This window comes from Halichoerus grypus, chromosome 13, assembly GCF_964656455.1.
Source record: "Halichoerus grypus chromosome 13, mHalGry1.hap1.1, whole genome shotgun sequence".
In the NCBI taxonomy this organism is placed as follows: domain Eukaryota; kingdom Metazoa; phylum Chordata; class Mammalia; order Carnivora; family Phocidae; genus Halichoerus; species Halichoerus grypus.
Window position 1 is genome coordinate 49,701,121 of NC_135724.1, and position 23,904 is coordinate 49,725,024.

Here is a 23,904-nt window from a genome sequence, read left to right on the forward strand (position 1 = left end):
AATAATCCATTTAAAAAGGGGTAGATCTGAATAGTCATTTTTTCCAAAGAAAAGCACATGAAAAGATGCTCAACATCACTAATCATCAGGGAAATGGCAAATGAAAGCACAATGAGATATCACCTCACACCTGATAAAATAGCTATTATCAACAAGATAAGAAGTAACAAGTGTTGGCAAGGATGTGGAGAAAAGGGAAACCTTATACACTATTGGTGGGAATGTACATTGCTGCAGCCACTATGGAAAACAGTATGGAGGTTCCTCAAAAAATTAAAAACAGAACTACCATATGACCCAGCAATTACACTTCTAGGTATTTATCTGAAGAAAATAAAAGCATTAACACAAAAAAGTCCATGCATCTCCATTGCAGCATTTAGAATAACCAAAATGTGGAAACAACCTAAGTGTCCACTGATGGATGAATGGATAAAATGTGTATATATAATGGAATGCTATTCTCTCATAAAAAGGAATGAAAGAAATTTTTCCAGTTGAGGCTACCTGGATGGACCTTGAGGGCATTATGCTAAGTGAAATAAGTCAGAGAAAGAGAAAGACTGTGTGATCTTACTTATATGTGGAACCCAAAAAGCAAATAAATAAACCAAGCTCACAGATACAGAGAACAGACTGGTGGCTGACAGAGATGGGGTTGGAAATAGGTGAAGAGAGTCAAAAGATACAAACTTCCAGTTATAAAATAAGTAAGTCATCAGGATGTAATGTACAGCTTGGCAACTATAGTTAAAAATACCATGTTGCATATTTGAGAGTTGCTAAGAGAGATCTTCAAAGTTCTGATCAGAAGAAAAAAAAATTCTGTAACTACATATGGTGACAGACATTACTAGACTTATTGTGATCATTTCAAAATATATACAAATACTAAATCATTATAGTGTACATCTGAAACATGTTGTATGTTAATTATACCTCAATTTAAAAATTTAGTATGTTCTTTCCAGTTAATAAAGTCTTACAGTAATTTTACACTTAATATTGTATGTTGCTACTGTTACCAAAAATGTTACTATTTTGTATCAACTGTCACTTTGATGTAATAATATAAGTTTGGTATTTTCTACTGATACAGTTATTAGTAGTATGAGGAACATCAGTTAGGGTCCCAGCTGGAAACAGTACACTCAAATTAAGATGAATCAAAGATATTTACAAAAGGGCAGGCAGGATAGGAGAATCACAGGATTAATGCAGTAACCAAAATTAGAAGCACCCTACTCCTAAAACAGAAAAGATAAGGGATGAGAGCTGTTATCACTCCCCAAAAAGAGAAAAAAGGTGTACTGAAAGGAAACTTTGGTTGAAGGACACAGGCAACCCAACCTCAAAAGGAAGAAATAGGGAAATAAATACCTTGACCTTTTGAGGTTTCCTCCCATCTTCTCCTAGAGCTCCTCACTGGCTTACCCCAACAGGAATCCAAAGTAAGGGAACCCAGTGATGAGTACAGGCTGGCCTTCAGCAGAGTGGATGTGGAGGGGCCAAAAGATGATGTGAAGCATGTGTTGCTTATTTTAATAAGTATTCCTTTCTGTATTGACAATTTGAATGTTAATTAATCAGGACTGCAGTTGCTGGTGACAGAAACTCAATGTGATGTCATTTAAACAAAAAAAGGAAAAACTGGAGGAAGGGCCAGAGAAGAACTGATTTTAGGGAAACAAATGCTCCTGGGGCACAATCTTCCTCATCTCTACAAGTTGGTTTCTTTGTAACAAAGTGGGGACCTGGTCTCCAGAAGTGACCTGGGTGGCATCTTTAGAGCAGTATAATGAGATGAGAGGAGACTCAGCTTCCAACTCCACAGAGAAAAGTCTTAGAGAAGAACTTTACTAAGAGATGTAAATGAAGATTTGCATAAACAGGCTAGGAAGACTGATTTGAAAGATGTTAATTCTTATCAAATTATAAGCATAATGTAATCCTAAATGTCACTTGAATTTTTGGGGAATATGAAAAATAAAGTTTAAACTTCATCAAGAATTTGCCCAAAAAAGGAACAGCAAAGATAACTTGTTCAATTATTAAAATGCATTATCAAGGGGCGCCTGGTGGCTCAGTCGTTAAGCGTCGGCCTTCCGCTCAGGTCATGATCCCAGGGTCCTGGGACCAAGCCCCACATTGGGCTCCCTGCTCGGCAGGAAGCCTGCTTCTCCCTCTCCCACTCCCCCTGCTTGTGTTCCTACTCTCGCTATCTCTCTCTCTGTCAAATAAATAAATAAATAAATCTTTAAAAAAATTGCATTATCAAGTGATTAGCAATTAAAAGTGTTATTCTGATGGAAGAATGGCAAGTTAATTGAACAAAGCAGATATGTAGGTATGTGCATAATAAAGAACCCAAACTAATGGGATGGGAATGGATTAACCAATAAATGGTGCTGGGAAAATTAACTATACGGGACAAAATTATGCTAGACCCTTAAGTCACATTTTATACCTAGATAACTTAAAAGATAACTTAAAGAGAAATGTAAAAAAGGAAAGCATAAAATATAATAGAGAAGATGAACATTTAATCTTGGTATGCAAAAGACTTTTTAAGTATAATAAAGGAGATTTTACAACATATAAATGTACAACTTAAATGAGAAAAAATTACATGCAAAATTAAAAGGCAAACAGCAAACTAGAAAAACATTCTTAAACTGAGGAACTATTACTACACTATATAAAAATATTAAACAAATGTTTACTAAATGATGTTTTTGTTGGTTAAATGTACTGTTCTGAAATCATTAGGGAAAAACAAAGCTAATTATTTTAGATAATAGTAAAAGATAATGATATTACCTTATTGAAAATAAATGTTTTAGATTGGCCATTCATAATTTAGTAAAATTTTATTTTCATTATACCTATAATAGAAGAGTAAAATACACACAGAAGTAAGGCTCACATATTTTTCATTTTTAGAAAATTAAGTCCCTTATGGTCAAAAGTGGTCATTTTATATCCTTCACACATATTCACTGTGAATAGCTTCACTCAAATTACCTAGGTTTTGTTGTACAATACATTAACTGCAGTTGCTGGTATAATTAAAAAAAAAAAAAAGACAACTTGTAAAAATGTCACTCACCTGACATGGGATATTAAACACATAGAATGAGTTCAATAATGATCTGAATTTAATAAAGAATTGATTTAACTCTGCTCAAGAGTCGTAACTGAACACTTTTTTCCTAATGGAAGAACAAATTCAGAATATGCTATAAATAACAATTTTTTAAAAAATCGATGAGAAAATATGAATAGTGGCTGAAAAGATAAATGGGTGCATTCAATGAGAATTTTTATTTCAATTATCCACAAAACAATATTATGATACCTTATAAAAATATTAAGTTTTAGGCTACCATTATTCATTAAAAAAAAGTGTTTGTGCTAGAAAGGTTGTTTTTGCCAACTTCCTTTTCTGGTGAGGGTTAAATTCCACATTAAGACACTGAAGATGAAAAGCTGCTGGGAAAAAAAATCTTCAAATGTACAAAGTTGTTTATTTCTCTTGGCAATTTAAAAATACATAACCATTTAAACTGAATACACATTAAATTAGTGTTTTATTTCCTTACTATACAATTGATATAAGGAACTGCTCCATTTAGTTAAAACCTAATGAATACCATCAACTTTTCCTGACTTATTTTTCTGAACACAATTAGTACATAATTTTGTTATCCTTTTTAAAATGCTTAGAAAAATTATAATATCATAGTTCACATAAAGCCCTTTAAAAATCTGATGTCCCAGGTTGTACATGTTCAGGGTAAATGATGACAGCAGTCTTAGGAAGACCCTCTTGGAAGAGAGATTCAATACTAAACAGGTTTGGTAAACATTAGAAACCTCAACAACTTTTAGTACCAGAACTATTACCAACTTACATGAAGCTCATTTGTCACATTTTTAAATTGTCTGAATTTCAACATAGTTACCATGGCACAGATTTTTAAACTTAATGATGAAATCAGGTAAGTGATGGTAGTTAAAAATTATAGTTACAGGGGCTGTTGGTTTTCAAGGTTACAGTGGAACTTGGGGTTAGGGGTTGTGAACAGGGCAAGTACACAACAAAGCTCACTGATCTTACTTAGATTCAACCACTTTTCTTGAATAAATGTTGATCAGAAAAAAAAGGAATTATAATTCTAAAATATGGGAACGTAATGTATTGCTTTAAAAGTGTGACTTATTATAAAGGAGAATATTTTAAGACATAAATACCAGACATTAGTCAGATTCAGTTCCTTTGCTACACTTAAACCAACTATTTAAATTCATATTTTGGAATTTCTTTTTGAGTCGGACATAAAACTTTTGAGTTTCACTTCTACACTTTGGGCAAAAAACCTGTCCCCCCCCCCCTTCCAGTGCTGCTGTTATTCTCACTAAATTTTCCTCCCCAAGTCAACTAAATTCTAAAAAGGGAAAAAATGATCACCATTAAGTATATTTAAAAAGTTAATGCAGATTTCAACACAGATTTGAAAACTGGAGTTCTAAAAATGTTTTGCATAAAAGCTGTTATCACTGGAATTAGTGGGAAGCCTTAACTTAGCTGTTTGAGGCTGTAACGCTCACTTAGTGTTTATGTTAAGATTAGTTTTAGTCATACCTTGTAACTCTTAAAATCTCAGAAAACAGTTAAGTGAGGAGCTGTGAGTGCCAGCAAAGCCATTTTGTCACTCCTTAACATGAACATTAAGCATAACATTCCATCCCTCTACCTATAAAATTTTCACATTTTCTTTTCTCATATTTCTTTTAAATATTTTCCTCTCTGTCAGTCTATATTCAGGAAGAGCAAAAGTGCATTCGAGTCCCTGATCTAGTGATATTTTATATTTGTGGCACCCATCACCGTAAGTACATACTAGAAATATCTCACAGTACCAGTCTATTTTTTTAAAAAGGACTGTTTAAATACTGGGTCTTATTTTTTCATGCTATCTGAAGATTAAAAGATTTTTCCCTTGGATTGGACAGTACAACTTCAATTATATAGTGCCTTAAAAAAAAAAAAAATCAATGCCTTATAAAAGATTACCTCACTTTCTAGTTACCTTCATTATTCTAAACTGAGCTATTCAGAAAATGATTAATCAAAGTGAAAAATTTCGTCTACTTTCCAGTTCCATGAGTATGAGTATTAACATAGTGCATTATACTTTCAAATGTCACTACTGTCATCTAACATTTAATCAGGTTTTAGATGCTGTTTATATTCCTTTTTGCTTCTAAAAACCTGGTGCATTTCCATACAAAAGAAGGTAGATATTAATAAGATTGCATATTAACTGTTCAACTTAGAAAAAAACTTGAGAGAACAATGAATGGAAAAAATCTTTAAAAACTGGAATGGAATTGTTTGGTCCCATAAAGTTCCTTAACTTTAGATTTTATTATGGTATAACTTTTTATCTCCCAAGTTTTGTCTATAATGATACATAATTTTCTCTTAACAACTCTTGAGTTTGGGGAATAAAAGAAAGGAAGTGATTTATAATGAAGTAGCCTTGTTGCTTTTCATTGTCATGCTATCACTCACACTGTAATCAATATCATAACTATACTTTCTTTGGACCCTGAAATAAGTTGGAAAATTCATCATTGGTATTTTAGAGTTTAACACTTGGAAAAAAAAAAAAAAGTGGTTTGTGCAACCATATCTGGAATTCCAGTTTACCATTAAAAACATGCAGAGTGAAGAAGACTTTCTTCTTTTGATTCCTGTATGTAAAATAAGGAAGTCTACACAAGTTCTTTACATTTTGGCAGATTTGTGCATATAAAAGGCTACTTGGATTATAAATTTTCTCCTGGCTGGTACTGTGGCTCTGTAGCAGTGAAGTAGTCTTCCAAGAAGGACTGAATATATTCAAATGTTGGTCTTTCATCAGGGTCCTTCTTCCAACAAAGATTCATCAATTCATGTAGGGATTCTGGGCAGCCCTGAGGGCAAGGCATCCTGTATCCTCGTTCCACCTGTTCTAGCACTTCACGGTTTACCATACCTAATATACAAGATCCAAATATTAGGAAGAGTGATCCCAAACATCACTAGCAAAACAGAACAAACCCCCTAGCCACTAAATGATTCAAGGTATAGTAAGTTTATTTAGTGAAAGGATTCTTTCAACAAAAAAATAAATTTTAAATGTCAAGTATATCAAGAGCTTAGAAAATGCTAATCTGTTTCAACAGGTCTAATTTTTTTTCATTCCACCTAAAACCTTACTTTTAACACTAATGCTTTCAAAAGCCAACCCCATTTGATTAATGAGAATGTAGAGTACTACTTTGAAGGACTGATACTTTCTGATATTAACAGTTTACAAGGACCAAATTTGGGTTAATGAGGGACAGTGGCAAGACAATGTCTGAAAGAACTTCCAAACAAGTTCAGAAGAAAGTTTGGTCCTGGTAACTATATCGATGCACTTCCCTGAAACAGCTTCCTGTTTGCCTTTCTTCAAGTTATTAAATACAATTCCTTTCTTGTATTCCTTTGTAATCCTGCTTTCATTAGTAGCTCACCCTGTGTTACGCTAGGCTAAGCATACCTTCAATTATGGGGGGGGGGGTTGTTGGGGAGATGATCCAGGATATTTAAGATATGTTTATTACCTCAGAGAATAGTAGAGATTAAAGGCCCATTTGGAAAATGTCCTAACTGAGAAAGCTGAGGTGAATTGGGTCACACCTCATGTGTTTACCCCATCTCAAGAATCATGATTCTCAAATGCCAAAATAATGAGAGGGAGAGAAGGACGGAAGGGAGAAAAGAGAAGAAATAAAAGCCTTTCTCCCCCTCGCATTTTTTGCTCCTAATAAACTCTAGTTAAGGCTCTTGGAATAACCAAGAGCTAAAATGAAATGCCAGCTTACCTGGATATGGCACTCTGCCCTTTGTTACCAGCTCTGTCTGCAGAATTCCAAATGACCATACATCAGACTTTATCGTAAATCGACCATATAGTGCAGCCTCGGGAGCTGTCCATTTGATTGGAAACTTTGCACCTAAAACAATGATAATCCTGCTTAAGTAAATTGTTTTTAAAAATCTATTTTTGTAAATATGGTGTAAGCAGGGCTAATCTTTTGTCAATACCTTTATTGTGTCATCAATGTCAGATTCTTCAAAAATACAAGATACATGGGAAAAATTCTTTAAAATTTAAAATTTATATTAAAACAAATCACATTTCTTCCTCATAAATCAATGACATAAGAAAAAGAAATGTTGGTGGGGACAGAAAACTGTTCAAGAAAATAGAGGTAGAGGGGCGCCTGGGTGGCTCAGTCGGTTGAGCATCCAACTCTTGATCTCGGCTGAGGTCTTGATCTTGGGGTCATCAGTTTAGGCCCCATACTGTGCTCCACACTGGGCGTGAAGCCTACTAAAAACAGAAACAACAACAAAAAACAACCAACCAAACAAAAAAAAACCAGAGGTAGAAACTCTAATAAGCAACTAAAAACATGATTATAGGCTCTATAACGTTTAAGGAAGTCTAACACCTAGTAGCTATAGCTAACTGTTGGTTGATGAGGGCCCATTCTGTTGGATTCTAATTTTAAAAGCCTATATTTACTCAAATATTTAGTGTATGCTTCCTATGCACAAGACGTTTGCTAATCATTATGGGAGACATAAAAACACAGCCTTTGTGAAGCTTAGACATTTAGAGTGAAAATAAGATTATAGGTGTCTTATATACTTATGTATATATACAACGTTATAAAATAGTTCTTTAGATATTCAGAAAAGCAGATCAATTTTCACAAGCAGTCACAAAAACTTTCATTTAAAAAGCAGCAGCTAGAGGCACCCGGGTGGCTCAGTCAGTTAAAAGTTCGACTCTTGATTTTGGCTCAGGTCATGATCTCAGGCTCCAGGCCCAGTGTGGGGCCTGCTTAAGATTCTCTCTCCTTCTCCCTCTGCTCCTTCTCGCCCCCTCTCCCTCTCAAATAAAATAAAATAAATAAAACAAAATAAAATGTAGCAGCTAAGTTAAACTTTAAAGAATGGTTAGAATTTTTAAAGTTAAGGATTATAGAAGAACAGGAAGATACTCAGCTGGAGGGAACTATACAAAAGTATAGAGGCTGAAAAGAAAGCCTTGTGTTGAAGGGGGTTTCTTAACCTGGCACGACTGGCATTTGGGGCTGGATAATTCTTTGTTTGGTGGGGGGCCAGTTTGTACATCGTAGGATGTTTACCAGTATACCTGGCCTCTACCCACTAGATGTCAGTAGCTGTCCCAGCTGTAACAACCAAAACTGTCTCCAAACATTGCCAAATGTCCCCTGAGGGAACAACATCACTCCTGGTTGAGAACCTAGTTTAAGGCAACAGTTCCCAGTGGTTTGTGTACTAATGTGGTCACTGACAAAAAGTCACAGTCTGCTAGGGAAAAAAAAAAAGAGAGAGAGAGAGAGAGAAAAAGGATCACATATCAATTAACAATTTTTATTAATTTATAGGTATTATTAATTTATATTTCTTATTAATTTATAGGTATGTCCTTTATCCTGAGATTATGTCCTTCCTACTTGGATAGTATTAAAATGCTTTCTTTTATGAAATGATGATAACAGTCGACAGCTGAGAAAAAAATTTTTTGGTCTACTAACTAAATCTTTACTAATCTTTATGCTGGGCTTACTAGACTGTATTGAAATAGTTTGTTTACAATTCAGTCTTAGACGTTAGTCAATGAGCTCCTCGACAGCAGAAACCAAGCTCTCCTAGCCGTGCCCTCATGCCTAGCACAAACATTTGTTAAAGGTAAGCCAGCACTAGAGAGTAGGGGATGTGGCATGCCAAGGCATCTTTTTTTTTTTTTTAAAGGCCTCTTTCTTCGTAGGCGTGGAAGGTGACTGAAGATTTTCAAGCAGGATCGACAACCTATGTCATGATTTGTTTTGGAACCTACTGAATCTCTGCCTGTCAAAGTTACTCTCTTTCAGGGCGCCTGGGTGGCTGTCGGTTAAGATCTGACACTTGATTTCAGCTTGGGTCATGATCTCAGGGCCCTGAGATTGAGCCCTGCGTGGGGCTCCGTGCTCAGTGGGGGGGGGGGGGGGGGGGGGGGCGCGCGACAGTCTGCTTGGGATTCTCTCTCCCCCTCTCCCTCTGCCCCTTCCCCCTGCGTGCTCGCTCTCTCAGATAAATCTTAAAAAAAAAAAAAAAAGTTACTCTTTCTCCAAAGCCCTGCTCTCTGAGCCATCCCCTCTGTGAAGTCCTTCCTGTTCTTTCCTCTTTCCCACAGTACTTTTCATATACTCTTTTGACATCAATTACACAATAATTTGCTTTATAGTTATATACATACATATATATATATTTCACTTATTAAAATATAAGCTCAATATTTACTGAGTCTCTATTATGTTAGGTAATGTCAGGCACAATACTTTATTTCACTAAAGTTTCACAACAATCTTTAAGAGGAGATATTACCATCTAGTCTTTGTAAGTAAGGAGACTGAGGCACAGTCAAAAAATTTAGGTAACTTGGTTGAGGTCTCTGGGTAATAAGATGGAACTGGGATTCAAAACCTCATACTCTTTCCATATGCATATATTGTATATATGTATGTTCAGTAAGTATGTACTGAATTAAAGTTTGCAAAAACAGACATCAAACAGAAGAATCAACCTTATATTAATTTCCACAAGTTCCCTTCCCTCTGTATAGTGTCAATCTTCCAAACATCTTTATTTATCACAATTATAAATTTGAAGAATTATAAATCTGGTGTAAAGATGGTTTCCAAGTCCTTTATAAAATTGTATGCCATTACTCAATTTATTAACTTCAAAAATACCTTTTCTGATCCTTAGTGTAGTAAAATCTGGATGGTTCTGAAGTTTGTAACAAAAGGAATTTAAAAATGCTTATTTGTTGGCATGACAAAAATAGTAAAAAAAAAAAAAAAAAAAGAGGAGTGTACTGCTTGCTATAACACAAAAAACACAAAGTCAAGTTCTTCCTTGAGGGAAATAAGTATCATAAAGTCATGGCATCATGTATTTTATATACATGATGAATAAGATGTTTCTATGACTGTTCTGAACAGACCTAGAGTGATTCTTATTCTGCAAAACCCTGAATACTCAAAAGAATGGTAAGAAAATCCACTGAGCATTAGGTTACAAGCATTTACTAAAAGTAATTTTACCTTGTCTTGCTGTATATTCATTGTCTTCAATTAACCTTGCTAAACCAAAATCTGCTATTTTGCACACAAGATTTTCTCCTACAAGAATATTAGCAGCCCGAAGATCTCGGTGAATATAATTCATTCTTTCAATATATGCCATACCATCAGCAATCTTGAAAAGGAAAAAAAAAAAAAGACATATGATACAAAGGGAAGGAGGGAGGGGGGAGTCAGAAAAGGGAGAGCAGGAGAAGAAACAAGAGATGTGTATGGCCCACAAAGCCTAAAATATTTATATGGCCCTTTACAAAAACAGTTTGCTGAACCCTACTGTTGTGTTTAAGAGCCTTGAACACAGGACCATGGACTAGGCTTGGCATATGCTAAAGCCTCACATGGACAGTTTCTTGGTATAAAGCTTCCCTAATGAGGCGCCTGGGTGGCTCAGTCGTTAAGCGTCTGCCTTTGGCTCAGGTCATGATCCCAGGGTCCTGGGATCGAGCCCCGCATCGGGCTCCCTGCTCAGCGGGAAGCCTGCTTCTCCCTCTCCCATTCCCCCTGTTTGTGTTTCCTCTCTCACTGTGTCTCTCTCTGTCAAATAAACAGATAAAATCTTTTAAAAAATAAATAAATAAAAAATAAAGCTTCCCTAAACTTTCAGATTCCATGGACATCTGGATGCTCACACCAAGAAAGCAGTCTTAGAACCAACATGTCAACTAAAGGTGCCTCGAACACCTACCACATTTCTGAATAGAAACTTTTAGTAGTTTTCACTCATATTTAAAAACAAAGATTCAGGGGAATAAACGGCACAGTATAGGGAATACAGTCAGTGATGTTGTAATAGCATCATATGGTGACAGATGGTAGCTACACTTGTGAACACAGTATAAAGTACAGACTTGTTGAATCACTATGCTATATACCTAAAACTAATGTAACATTGTGTCAACTAAAATTAAAAAAAAATTTTAATATATAAAATTGCTAGTACATGGTAATAAAAATTTTAAATAAAAACAAAAATTCAGAAGAGTAAAAATAGCCCATTTTTAAGTGTATATTGCCATCTTCATTCTTGTTTTGGACTATATTAAATAGAAAGTTCAGCATATACTTTAGATTTCCAAAATTTTCTTTGGAATAGCAACCACTTGTTATATTAAAATTTATCTGCTGAAATATAAATACATATGGATTTCTAAAAGTCCACATGATACACGACAGCACTATACTGGGAATTACATGCTTGGTTCTAATATTAGTGAGTTATATGAATCTGTTAGATACCACAGGGTCTTTAGACACTACGTTATCTGTAACATAAGGAAATCAGACTGGATTATCTCTAATGTTCCTTCCAACTCTAAAATTCCATGATTTCACTATATAAACAACAGCTCTACTATGATTATTTTACATTTTTATGTATACTTTCAATGCAAACTGATGCATGTACAGATACACAAATACCTGAGCAGCCATATCAACCAGTTGTGGGAGCTTCAAATACTTTCCATCTCCCTCCTTCAGGAAATCCAATAAACTCCCTATAAGAGAGAGAAAAATGTTCATGGAAAATAAGCAAATCTTAAATTAGGATTGAAATAAACATTCCCCCACCTCCAAACAAATCACCACATCACAATACAAAACTTAAAAACTTGTCATTCTTTAATATTTATTGCAGCTTTGGAATTTCTGAATAATTATCTTTAATATTCTATAAGAGATCCCTAAACTGAAATTTTTTAAAAACTTCTCTGATAACATATGGAAAATTCAATCATCTCATTAGATTGTAGGCATTCCTTCTTTGCTATGATCAAGATCAGCAATTCCAATTTTGATCCAAAAGGCAGTATCAGATACCTGTATATTTTTAAGTCAATCTGAATCAAGAGCACAGACAACTGGGAGTATCTTGGGGTACTTAAAAATAGACCTTGGTGGCTGAGTTGACATGGAAGTGTTAGTCTAATTAACTTCTCTTAATTTTAGCAGAAGATACCATGGAACAGCAAAGTACTATGAATAACAGCTAACAGAAAGGCTAGAAAAGTCTACTTGCTATTCTTGTATTACTGGTTAAAAACTTACCATGTACCTGAAGTTAATCAAGAAAAAACAGCAGATGAACCAAAATTAAGGTACATTTTTTTTATTTTTTAAAAGATTATTTATTTATTTATTTGACACAGAGAGAGAGAGACAGACAGCGAGAGAGGGAATACAAGCAGGGGGAGTGGGAGAGGGAGAAGCAGGCTTCCTGCCGAGCAGAGAGCCTGATGCAGGGCTTGATCCCAGGACCCTGGGATCATGACCTGAGCCAAAGGCAGATGCTTAACGACTGAGCCACCCAGGCGCCCCTTACGGTACATTTTTAAAACAACTATACTGTTCTTGTCAAAAATAACAATGTCATCAAAGACAAGAAAAGCTAAGAGACGGACTGCTCCAGATTAAAGGACACCAAAGAAAAATGACAACTAAAAGAAATCCAGGACCATGGACTGGATCCTGGATTGGGGGAAAGTGCTGTTAATTAAGGACATCACCAGGACAACTGATACAAATGTGAAATATGGACAGACTGATATCAGATAATGGAACTGTATCCAATTTTGTCTTTAGGAGACAAACACTGAAGTATTTAGAGGTAAAGGGAACATAATATTTGCAATGTGCTCCTCAGTTCTGGGAAAAATCCTTATATTTTACGTATTGAAAGATACATATATAATTAACAATTGGCAAATATGGCTGAAATATGTATGAGAATTCTGTGTATTATTTTTACAACTTTTCTAAAGTTTAAAAGTATTTCAAAATAAAACAAAACAAGACAAAGAAAGCCCTTTCCAGGGGCGCCTGGGTGGCTCAGTCGTTAAGCGTCTGCCTTCGGCTCAGGTCATGGTCCCAGGGTCCTGGGATCGAGCCCCGCATCGGGCTCCCTGCTCCGCGGGAAGCCTGCTTCTCCCTCTCCCACTCCCCCTGCTTGTGTTCCCTCTCGCTGTGTCTCTCTCTGTCAAATGAATAAATAAAATCTTTAAAAAAAAAAAAAAAAAAAGAAAGCCCTTTCCACGACAGGATTGTGAAACAAAGGAGAGCTATGACGTAATCTCTTCCTTTACAGAGATTCAAAGTCAGAGAATATCTATATTTCTTCTGGTCTGTCTACTGCAGATGGAACATGGTATTGTGTTTGTTCCTTTATCTGCCCATTTGAATATTTACGAAGGATCTACTACATGTAAGGCACTATGAAAGATACACAAAATACAAAGATAAATATGTCACGGTCCCTGAGCTTGAAGAGATCGTGATCTAGTAAGAAAGTATAATATATAGATCTAGGAACTGTACAAATAATATACAAAAACAAATATTGCACAGTAGGTGTTATAAAATTTACTGTAAAACCTACAGTTTTACAGACACAATAGATATGGTTAATTCTATGGAGACGTCAGAAAAGGCTTTACAGAGGATATCTGTTTCTAAGGAAGAATGGGGGCAACAGGGAATTCTAGGAAGAGAGATTAACAAGTAGAAAGGCAGTACTGTATGTGACATCAAAGTTCAGGGAACTGAAAACAGTCCTTCCTATGCAAGAACACAGGGTACAAAGATGGGAACTGATGAGGAAGAGGCTACAGAAGGAAAGAGAAAACAGAAGGCAATGCATCAATGGACTTTAACCTTTTTACATGAAGTTTTATACTGAGAAGCAATATGATCAGATTTATGTTTAAAAAGCAATCATTCCAATAATAATATGGAAAATGAAATTGGGCCAAAACTGCATAAAAGGATTAAGTTTATAAGTTCCTAAAATAGCCTAGGAAAGACAGACTATTATGTTAAAATCTAGCAATGACAGTGGGAATGGAGAGAAGGAGATATTTTCCAGAGAAATGTGATAAATGGGATCAATGGCACCGAATGGACCATTATTACACAAGGTGGTGGGGAAGTGAAGACTGCTGGGCCCTATGGCCAGAGTTTGCATCTCTGAGTTTCCAGGTGATGTTAATGTTGCTGCCATCCAATGCACTACAGACTCTTGCATATAGGCAAGAAGAGGCAAGCACAGGGACGTTCACTGTTACAGTGACAAACTAGAAGCAAGCTAAATGTTCACTGGGAAAGGAATGAATAAACAATGGTATACTCATACAGAATCTCAACCAACAGTTACAAATATACAAATTAGATCTTCCCTTATCCATATGAATAAATCTCAAGAACATAATGTTGAATGAAAATAAAGCTAGTCAGATTTATGTAAGTTAAAAACATACAAATATTAATAGGTAAATATGTATCAATAAAAGTACATCAATATGAAAGACAGATGGAAAAGGTAGGCACCAACTTCAAAATTAAGGCTACCTCTGGAAGGGAAATGGGCCCAAAAGAACCTGAAGAGAAGGCTCAAATGAGAATGGGCTCAATGAGGGGTAAAAACAAAGATGCAATTAGATCTGTAATGTTTTGTTTTCTTAGTAGAGAGATCTGAAGCAAATATGGCAAAGTGTAAACATTAGTTAAATTTGGATGGTAGGGACATGGTTGTTATGGTATTCTCTGTATGTCTGAAATATTCCACAATTTAAAAAAAAATCTATGAAAAGTGCTGACATTAAATAAACAGTTTTAAAAAAGAGTAAATGGCTGGTTAGGAAGTGAAGATTTTTAAAAAAGGGAGAATGGAAGCAAACAAGCAGAGCAGAAGGTGAAAAGCAGATGTTGAGACCTAGGAAGGGTTTTCTTTTTAAAGGAATGATCAAAAACACAGGTAAAGTAATTGTCCTTAAACAGAGGAAGAGACACTTCTTTTCTTCACTTCCTTTCCTATAAGATAAATTGACATCACATAAATACTCCACATGGCAATGCAGAGTATACAGAAATAAATAGAAGGTACAGTTCTTTTGTTTTAAAGAATCTAAGGTGCCATGATTGATACATTAAGTAGAAGAACATTTTTTCAGTGTAACAATAGATAATTACTAAAATAGTGAAAAACTGCAACACACAGAAATCTAAGATTGGAATTGGTGTCATTTTGACAATTCCTTTTCTCTGATCTTTAACCAACGACAACAAATCCTACCTCCGCCCCCATCAAATGTGCCTTATAGTTATATTCTTCCCAGAAAACATACATAAATATGCAAAAATCTGACACATAACTTCAGGGGAAGTTCATGGACCCTTTGAAGCTCATTCATCACCCAGGCAGAGGGCAGGTACTCAATAAGTAATAGTGAAATCAATTCAGAGGAGCCTTAAGTTTTTCTCACATACCTCTCCAGCCTTATTTCCAACCAGCTGCCTTCTGTACATTCTACTTCCCATGGTTTTGTTCCCCATTTCCTCATATCCACTTAGCTCTGCAGAAATACCCATACCTTTCCCTTTACCCATCCATAGCCTTTATAACCTTAAAGGTCAGTTTAAGACTTGACTTTTCTACTAATTTTTCTCAATATATTCCAGTCTATGTGACCTCTTCCTCATTTCTATACTTACTGAATGTGTTAAACACCTGGAAATTCATTATGCTTTGGCCTTGTAGCTTATTTGTTTACAGTGAGCTAATATTTACTTTTATACTGAAAATTAACTCATCAGAAGGTCAGGTCTTTTCTCTGCAAATTCAATATAAGTTATTTGGGTGCTTAATTTCTTTGATACCCTACACTGACTAGCAGAGTGTCCTGTAAATTAGAAGTATTCATACATTTTGGTTGTTAAAAATTTACAGAATAGTCTGATTATAAACATTTCATAGGATATAATGATCATGACAGATACGGACATTAATGGATGGCCTCAAATACTTGACTTAAGTATAATCTGAAGGAAATATGATTGATGGCCTGCTTGAGAGATAGGGAAATAAAATTCCAGATGAAAGACTTTGAACAGAATCATGGAAACCACAAGCAGTAAGAAGACTTGTCTAGCAAGGAAAGTGGGTTTATCTGGGAGCACACGAGGCAGTGAGTTTGAATGTATTATTGAGGATCAACTGCTAAGTACCTGAAACAAAATGGGTAAGTATGGAGTTTTAAAACCAGAAGGGTCATTTGTGATCTTGCATTCTAAATCTCCCATCTAGAAATAATTCTAACCCAGGAATCTGACAACATAAGATGTCTATCATGTTCCCCCAATTAAATAATTCTTGAAATCAATATACAAAGTTAAATGGACCATTAGCTTTACCTCCATTATATTCTTATGCTATCAATATCTTGATTTAAACTTCCTCCTTGTCCCTCTTCCCCTTCTTATATAGTTTATCCAATGTACTCTGAAAGGGATTATTTGGCAGTTGTTTGTAGCAGAGATTCTTTCCAAAAAGTGCCATGTGCCTTGGGGCACATGGTTTGGCTATCAATTAGGAGGCTACCTCAATTCTTAATTTTTGGCTTTTCTATTCCTTTGGGAGGTGGGGGGTTGATTTCCTACAGCAAATATGTAGCTTGTAATTGGCCCTGTCACCACTAGATGGAACTACATTGTTGGCCAAAATGGGACTACTTGAGAGGAATGACATAATCAGTAGCTTTAATTATGGATGAGTGACTCATTAAGAGTTGGGGGGAAAAAAGATAAAGTTCGAGAGGGCAAAAGGAGGACTATCAACATACTTAGTGCTTACCAGTTCCTCTTCTAAAGCATCATCTGTCCCTTCTCTTTATCCTGACCCTAACCAATTCTGTTACTAAAGATCCCACCTTGGGGTCTGGAATTTGGGAGAATGGAGAAATTTTAGTGAATGATAGTGGAAAAAAGTTTCTAGGAACCTGACTATGGAGACTGTTTTTATACTAAAATAAGATTTCATTAAGTTTACCTGATTTCTTTGATTTAGGAATAAAGATATAAATATGTTTCTAATTGCATTATTTTAATTTGTAGAAATACTTTTTCACTTTCCTAGCTATTCCACTTCCTTTAGTCAAATGGAATAAAAAACCTACTTACTTTCAACATAAATTGAGCTGGCTTAATTCTCCTTTTAAACTTTGTACTATCCTCTGGAATAACTGCAACTAATCACTATTCCATTACACAAAATGTCAGATTTTCTCCTTTCAATGTCTACATAAAAATCTCAAATTAGGGAACACTAGACAATAAAAATTTGTATGCATAAAAATAGAAATGAAGATTAAAAAAAAATTTTATCAACATGAATACCCTAAAAGAAACTAATATACACATACCTTTTGACATAAACTCAGTGACAATGTAAATTGGCTCTTCAGAAACAACAGCATATAGTGGAACAAGTTTGTCATGTCTTAATTTTTTCATTATCTGAGCCTCCTGAAGAAAAGCTTCTGGCATCATTGTACCTGGTTTTAGTGTTTTGATTGCTACTTTCGTGGTTCCATTCCATGTTCCTAGAGAAACACAATCTATTATTTTAATCTATATATTAAGAGATTTTAAGCCAAACCTCAATGAGCAGCAGTTACCTTAAATATTTCAATATATCTTATCTAAAGTTATGGTTAATTTTAATCTATGGCTAAAGAAATGACAAAAAAACAAAAGTTCAGGCTTCTTACCCATCCATACTTCACCAAAACATCCTTGTCCTAATTTAACCTCTAGTCGCAAAGATTCTCGAGGGATTTCCCAAGCATCTTTTGCTAGACCTTGAGTCTGGGGTTTCACAGTTGGGCACACGGTTGTTAACTTATGGCATAAACCATCAGCATGTTCTAGATAAATGAATAAACTGTACTGTAAAATGATTAATTACAAAAATTAAGGTACACCTAGTACATTAATGTTTTAGAAGTTTAAATTGAAGAAAACAAAAACAAAAACATACTGTTCTCTCAGTTTTACTCTACAAGCACAAACACCAAAAAGGGAGCTGTATGGTATATAAGAAGCAAAACATACAAGAGGTGAAACACCTTTTGTTAAATACATTTTTGAAGTTATAATTTACTGAATACTTATTATGTCTCAGCTATTGTGCTAATTCAGTACTTTACAAATATCTCATATAAATAAGTCTTAAAAAACTTAAGCGGCTTTCTTAATGTCACACAGTAAGTGATGGAGATGGGATTCAAACCATAGTTCTGGTTGCCCCCAAAGTTCTATTTTTGACCACTGTGTTTTGTTTCTTCCCAAAGAGAATGCTACTATTGACTGCTATTCCTAATAACCACTAATGTAAGAAGCATACCAAAAATTAAGGAGAAAACTTCTTCATTTAAGAGACTGGTTTTCAAACAAGGGAGACACAAAAACAGGAAATCCCAAATTCACTATGGCTTGACTTGTGAATCCTGCTTACACAATCTTTCTTATTATAAATAAGACATGTTCCCTCCCATGTTCAACAAGTAACCACACAATCAACATTCTAAAAAGTGCAATTACAACTGATGCAACTGCTTCGTAACATGTTTGATCAATGTCAAGATTGGTGGTTGACTTAACAGACCAAATTTGTAGCTAGCTGTCACTGAAGAAGAGATTGCCATGGAAATTTCCCCTCCCCTAGTATTAATAATTTAAAAACTTTTAGATACATTCATGTATCAAATTGGCAAGGCAAAATTTTGAGACACAAGAATCTAATACTGAATACCTTTCAAAGGTCCTTGAAAGACTAGAAGAATGTCTACAGTTGCGATAGGTTAATTTTCCAGGAAAAGAAAAATGCATCTTCAGATTAAATTTCATTGGATTTATACTTTAGGAAGTTTTACGTGGTCCAGCCATGCAGAGGAAGGTAACCCAAAAGGACATCTGATAGAGCTTTTTCCATTAAGTATTTAGTTTTACCCACTTAATAAATGTCCCTAAAAAATATTTGTTTTTATGCTTTTTTATTTATTGTCATAATCTATCTTGATATTTAGCTACTATGAAACTCCAATGTAAATACTATGCCAGTAAGATATAAGGAATCAAATAATGGTAGTCAGATTTTAGCATATCTAAGAACCTAATTCAGGTAATAAATACTACCTGCTCCTCAATTTTAAAACTAGAATACAACAGACATCTATCGAGCACATTCTTGTGTGTAAAGTAACAAACTAAACCTTAAGAGACATAAAGACAGAGATTCTGTTCTCATAAAACAGATCAAGAAATAATTTTTACCTGCGAAACATTCACATACCTGTGTAGTGTTTTACCAACTTCTGCAGAGTATCAAATTGTGCTCTGGTTGTGATATAGTATCCACCGTTGTCAAGTTTCCTAATTTTATAGTGTTTCACATTGTCACCTCTTACCTCATCCCAATCACGAATAGAGAGAGAATAAGCACCTAGTGGGGGAAACAAATACTTTTTCTATATCTTTCTCAAAATATTGTCCAAGAAAATTTTTATACTTATATTACATTATAATTACCTTTAGTAGTTTCACTCTCTCTTACTAAGAAAATACCTCGTTGATTCCCAGGATTCAGAAGTAATCTTTCAGCATCTTTTCTCCCCATTTTGCCAAAATACCATCTGGAAAAAATAGTGTTCTGAGTTAGAAATGTGGAAGGGTCAGAAAGATTATAAATAAGGATCAGTAAGAATGGAATGGAAGGATGACAACAAAGAGCTACACAGCTTAAAAATACAGCAAAACATAATAAAGGGTCTTTATTAAATAGAATTATAACAAATATTACTGTCAGAATTTACTGTCCTAGTATTTCCATGTATTGACTATTCAACCAGTCTCTTCAACTCTACCTGCAAGTCACAGGATCAGTAAATGGAGAAAGAAAGGCAACAATAACAGAGAACCTCTCAGTCACTGACAGATGGAAATGTTAAGACTAGTAGGAAGAACAGAAGTGGTTCTCTAGTAACAGTGTGATCATCTGTATTCATTAAGGTGCAAGTGAACCATATCCAAATTATTAGCAACTCTAAATTAGCATGGCTTTGGTTTAATACAGAAGCTTACAGAATAAAACAGGAAGTAACAAGTGTCAAGCAGAACAGAATTATGGAAACAAATTACATATCATAAAAGCAAACAAACATTGATAGAGCACCTACTATGTGCAAGGTACTATGTTAAGTGTTGTGATATGAAAACAAAGTAGTATTTATGAATCCCAGATACTCTTGGTTTGACTTAAAAAAATATGTCACTGAAGGTGAATTTTAATTTTTTAAAAGTTGTGAGAATAGCACATAGAATTCTCATATACCCTCCACCCAGATTTCTCAACTGTTAAAATTTTACTTTGTTATATTCGCTTTCCCTGTATACATATTTTTTCTGAACTGATAGAGAGTAAGTTGCAAACATTCTGAAACATTACCCCTAAATACCTCAGTGTGTGTTTCCTAAAGACAAGGATACTCTCCTACATACCCACAGAGCAAGCACCTAAGTCAAGAAATTAACACTGGGCGCCTGGGTGGCTCAGTTGGTTAAGCGACTGCCTTCGGCTCAGGTCATGATCCTGGAGTCCCTGGATCGAGTCCCGCATTGGGCTCCCTGCTCGGCAGGGAGTCTGCTTCTCCCTCTGACCCTCCCCCCCTCTCATGTGCTCTCTCTCTCTCATTCTCTCTCTCTCAAATAAAATCTTTAAAAAAAAAAAAAAGAAATTAACACTGATACAATACTATCAGTGTTGTAAATACAATACTATTTACCAAAGGTAAATTTTTGAAATGAAAGAGTCTGCAGAATATAAAATGGGTTCATACACTTTTTGAAGTGAAAATATAAAGGATACAGACTAGGCAAAATAGTATTATTAATGCAGATTCATTTATGATCCTACTGTAAGCAAATACTATGGCATTAATTATTAATTTTCAAGTAACATCTCCTATTAATATGATATATTAGCTGTATTAAGACTGGTATGTAATTGTGCCTGTGTAAAGTTGTGGCTAAGTAGAATGTGCATTAAAACATTTTTAAAATCAAAGTAATTAATAAAATATGAAGTAGTGCCATACTCTTCTGCCTGAATGGAATCTGCAGGGGCTACATAATTGCTAGGGATATAGCCATTCTTTCCTGTAGCAATTGATCTTGCTTCCCACCAGTCTCCTTCCCTGCAACACATAAAACAACAATTACCACAAGGTAGATGACTGCTCAAAACACAATTTACTGCAGTGTTGCCTTGTATCTATGTAGAAAAGAGGTTTAACTTCCATTTTTTAATGCATTCATTTGATCAAAAATTAAACTCAAAAGAATATTTAAAAACAGGTTACTTGAATTAAGGGAATCACAAATGCATACATATTTCTGCTCCAAACGAAAAAAAAAAAGTTTAATTTTAGTTATAAGATCCCTTCTTTACATAACTATCTTCAACCTAAAACAATAAACTATACTGACTAAAACAGTTTGGGAGGTAAATCTTTTAAATTATTCAGTTTCAACTGGATGTTTTCTTTTTTAAAAGTTTTACTGACATATAATTTGCATACCATAAAATTCCCCCTTTAAGATGTACAATTTAATGGATTTAATATATTCAGAGTTATACAACCATTACCACAATCAATTTTAGAACATTTCATCACCCCCCACTCAAGAAACCCTATACCCATTAACAGTCACTCCCCACTCCTCCACCCGCCTCCCCCCAACACTGCCTAACACTAAATCTTTTTTGTTCCTATGGATATGACTATTGCGGACATTTCATATAAATGGAATCATACAATAATGTGGACTTTTGGACTGGTTTCTTTCACTTATCATAATTTTTTCACAGTTCACCTATGCTGTAGTATGTTATCAGTAGTTCATTCTTTTTTACTGTCAAATGCTTTTAACCATACATAAAATCATAATGTTCCTTTTTAGTCATTTTAGGAAAAGTATCAGGATGCCCTAAAAATGTATACAAAATATTTGCAACAGACAAGAATAAAAAATTTAATTCCTAGAATAAAGTATATTTACAAAAATGTTACCCATAAATATTTAAACAAGACTAAAATCAATTCAGAACATGAGAACTATGTGTAGTTTGCAATACATAAGCCCTGATTTTTCCAAAATTAATGTGAAAGAAGCAAATATTATCAGTCTCTAATGAGGAAGATATATATGGATTCTGCCACTAAAAATTAAATGCATGTTTTGCTTTGCCAGAGGAAAGTATTGAAAATATTTTTTATCTAAACTGAAATTTTATAAATGATCGAGGGGAATTTGTTCTCTAGAAAAGGAGATGAAAAATCCTTTGGCAATTCAAATATTTATTCTCATACACTTGGTTTGTAGCTTCCTAGTATATATTAAGCACTCTCATATACACAAACTTAAAACTTTGCATTTGTGCTAACCATTCATGATTCAAACATTTATTGAATACCCTTTAAGTGACAGACTTTATGAGAGGGTATGCTAGAAAGAGAGGTAAAAAGACTGTCTGTAAGCTCAAGAAACTCAGCCTAGAGCAGAATTTCTCAACCATGGCCTTACTGACTCTTTGGGCTAGTGTTGTTGGGGGCTGTCCTGTGCACTACAGGTGGGTAGAGTGCCCTGGCCTCTACCCACCAGAAAACAGTGGAGGGACCCTGTCTCCAGACATTGCTAAATGTCTCCTGGGCACTTTTCCCTAGGTTGAGAACCACTGGTCTAAAAGAATGACAAGCACACAATAAATTATAATTCGAAGTAGTGATCGCAGTATGATTGAGGTTTGCACGGGGTGCTACATCAACATGAAAGACAGATACCTAATATAGCGGGAGATGGGGTGTGGGCCAGGTAGGAGAGGAAGAATGTTAAGAAGGGCCTCCTTGAGAAATGACATAGGAATATAAATTTTGAAGGATGAACAGGGTTGGCCAGATAAAAGAAAAAGAAATGGAGACAGGAAGTCACATTCCAGAAAAAAGAAACTACGTGTCAAGGCGTGGGAAGGTGAGAAACCCAGTGTATTCACAAAATTACAAGCAATTCAGTATGGCTGGACGGTTAAATGAGGAAGGGGAAGCAGCTGGATGGCTGATGTCTACCATTGTTATTGCTTTTCTTTTATCTTGACAACAACTGGTAGCTACTGAAAAAGGATTTTAAAGCAGAAAGTAATGATCATATTTTATATTCTGGAACAATAATGGATGGCAAATGGGAGCAAGAATGTTAGGAAATATGACTGGAAGTAAAGAGACCATAATATATGGGATCTATTTTCTATAACAACCATTGAATTTTCAATTCAAACACTGAATTTTTAGTGGGCCACTAAATGACTTTCATTATTTAGTGGCTCACTAAAAGTCTAAGAGTCATCTCAGACTAAAAGTCTTAAACAAAAAGTCTAAGAGTCAACTAAGGAAAAAGCAACTTAATGTGGTCACGTTGGGATTGCAGGGGCTCCCTACTTGGCCTTTTTCCTTTGTTTTTTGTTAAGAGAAAGAAAGAAAGAAGAACCTTAAATCATCCTATACTTAAATAGGAAAAAAGAATTCTCTTTATAAAGACTTTCTTTTAAAGTAATATACTTAACTTGCATATACTCCCTCAGTCTTCACTCTTAAATCTCTACTGTTTATGGAAGAACCACACACTACAGCACAATTTGTAGAAGTCATAACTCTGGCTACAGAAGTAGTTATTATGCCATGTGTCTAAAGAAACCAAATGCATCATCCAACCCAGTGGGCAGAGACCCATGCCTCACCACTCTCATCTCTGAATCAACCAGCTAAG

The 23,904-nt window shown here is 35.0% G+C and overlaps 1 protein-coding gene across 5 annotated transcripts in view; it reads right to left on the reverse strand.

Annotated features, from left to right (window-relative positions):
- Positions 1-2,521: 2,521 nt before the first annotated feature.
- The window catches only part of YES1 (YES proto-oncogene 1, Src family tyrosine kinase), a 74,620-nt gene continuing 53,237 nt past the window's right edge, over positions 2,522-23,904 (reverse strand). For 3 of the 5 annotated variants that reach the window (XM_078060555.1, XM_036070695.2, XM_078060554.1), the window contains 9 exons: positions 21,180-21,278; positions 19,615-19,718; positions 19,379-19,528; positions 17,796-17,951; positions 17,448-17,627; positions 11,677-11,753; positions 10,219-10,372; positions 6,919-7,050; positions 2,522-6,044 (listed from right to left, as the gene is read on the reverse strand). In XM_078060555.1, coding sequence (XP_077916681.1) covers positions 5,836-6,044; positions 6,919-7,050; positions 10,219-10,372; positions 11,677-11,753; positions 17,448-17,627; positions 17,796-17,951; positions 19,379-19,528; positions 19,615-19,718; positions 21,180-21,278 — 1,261 coding nt within the window. In that variant the 3' untranslated portion in view covers positions 2,522-5,835. The other 2 variants (XR_013443371.1, XM_078060556.1) reach the window with 2 other exon arrangements.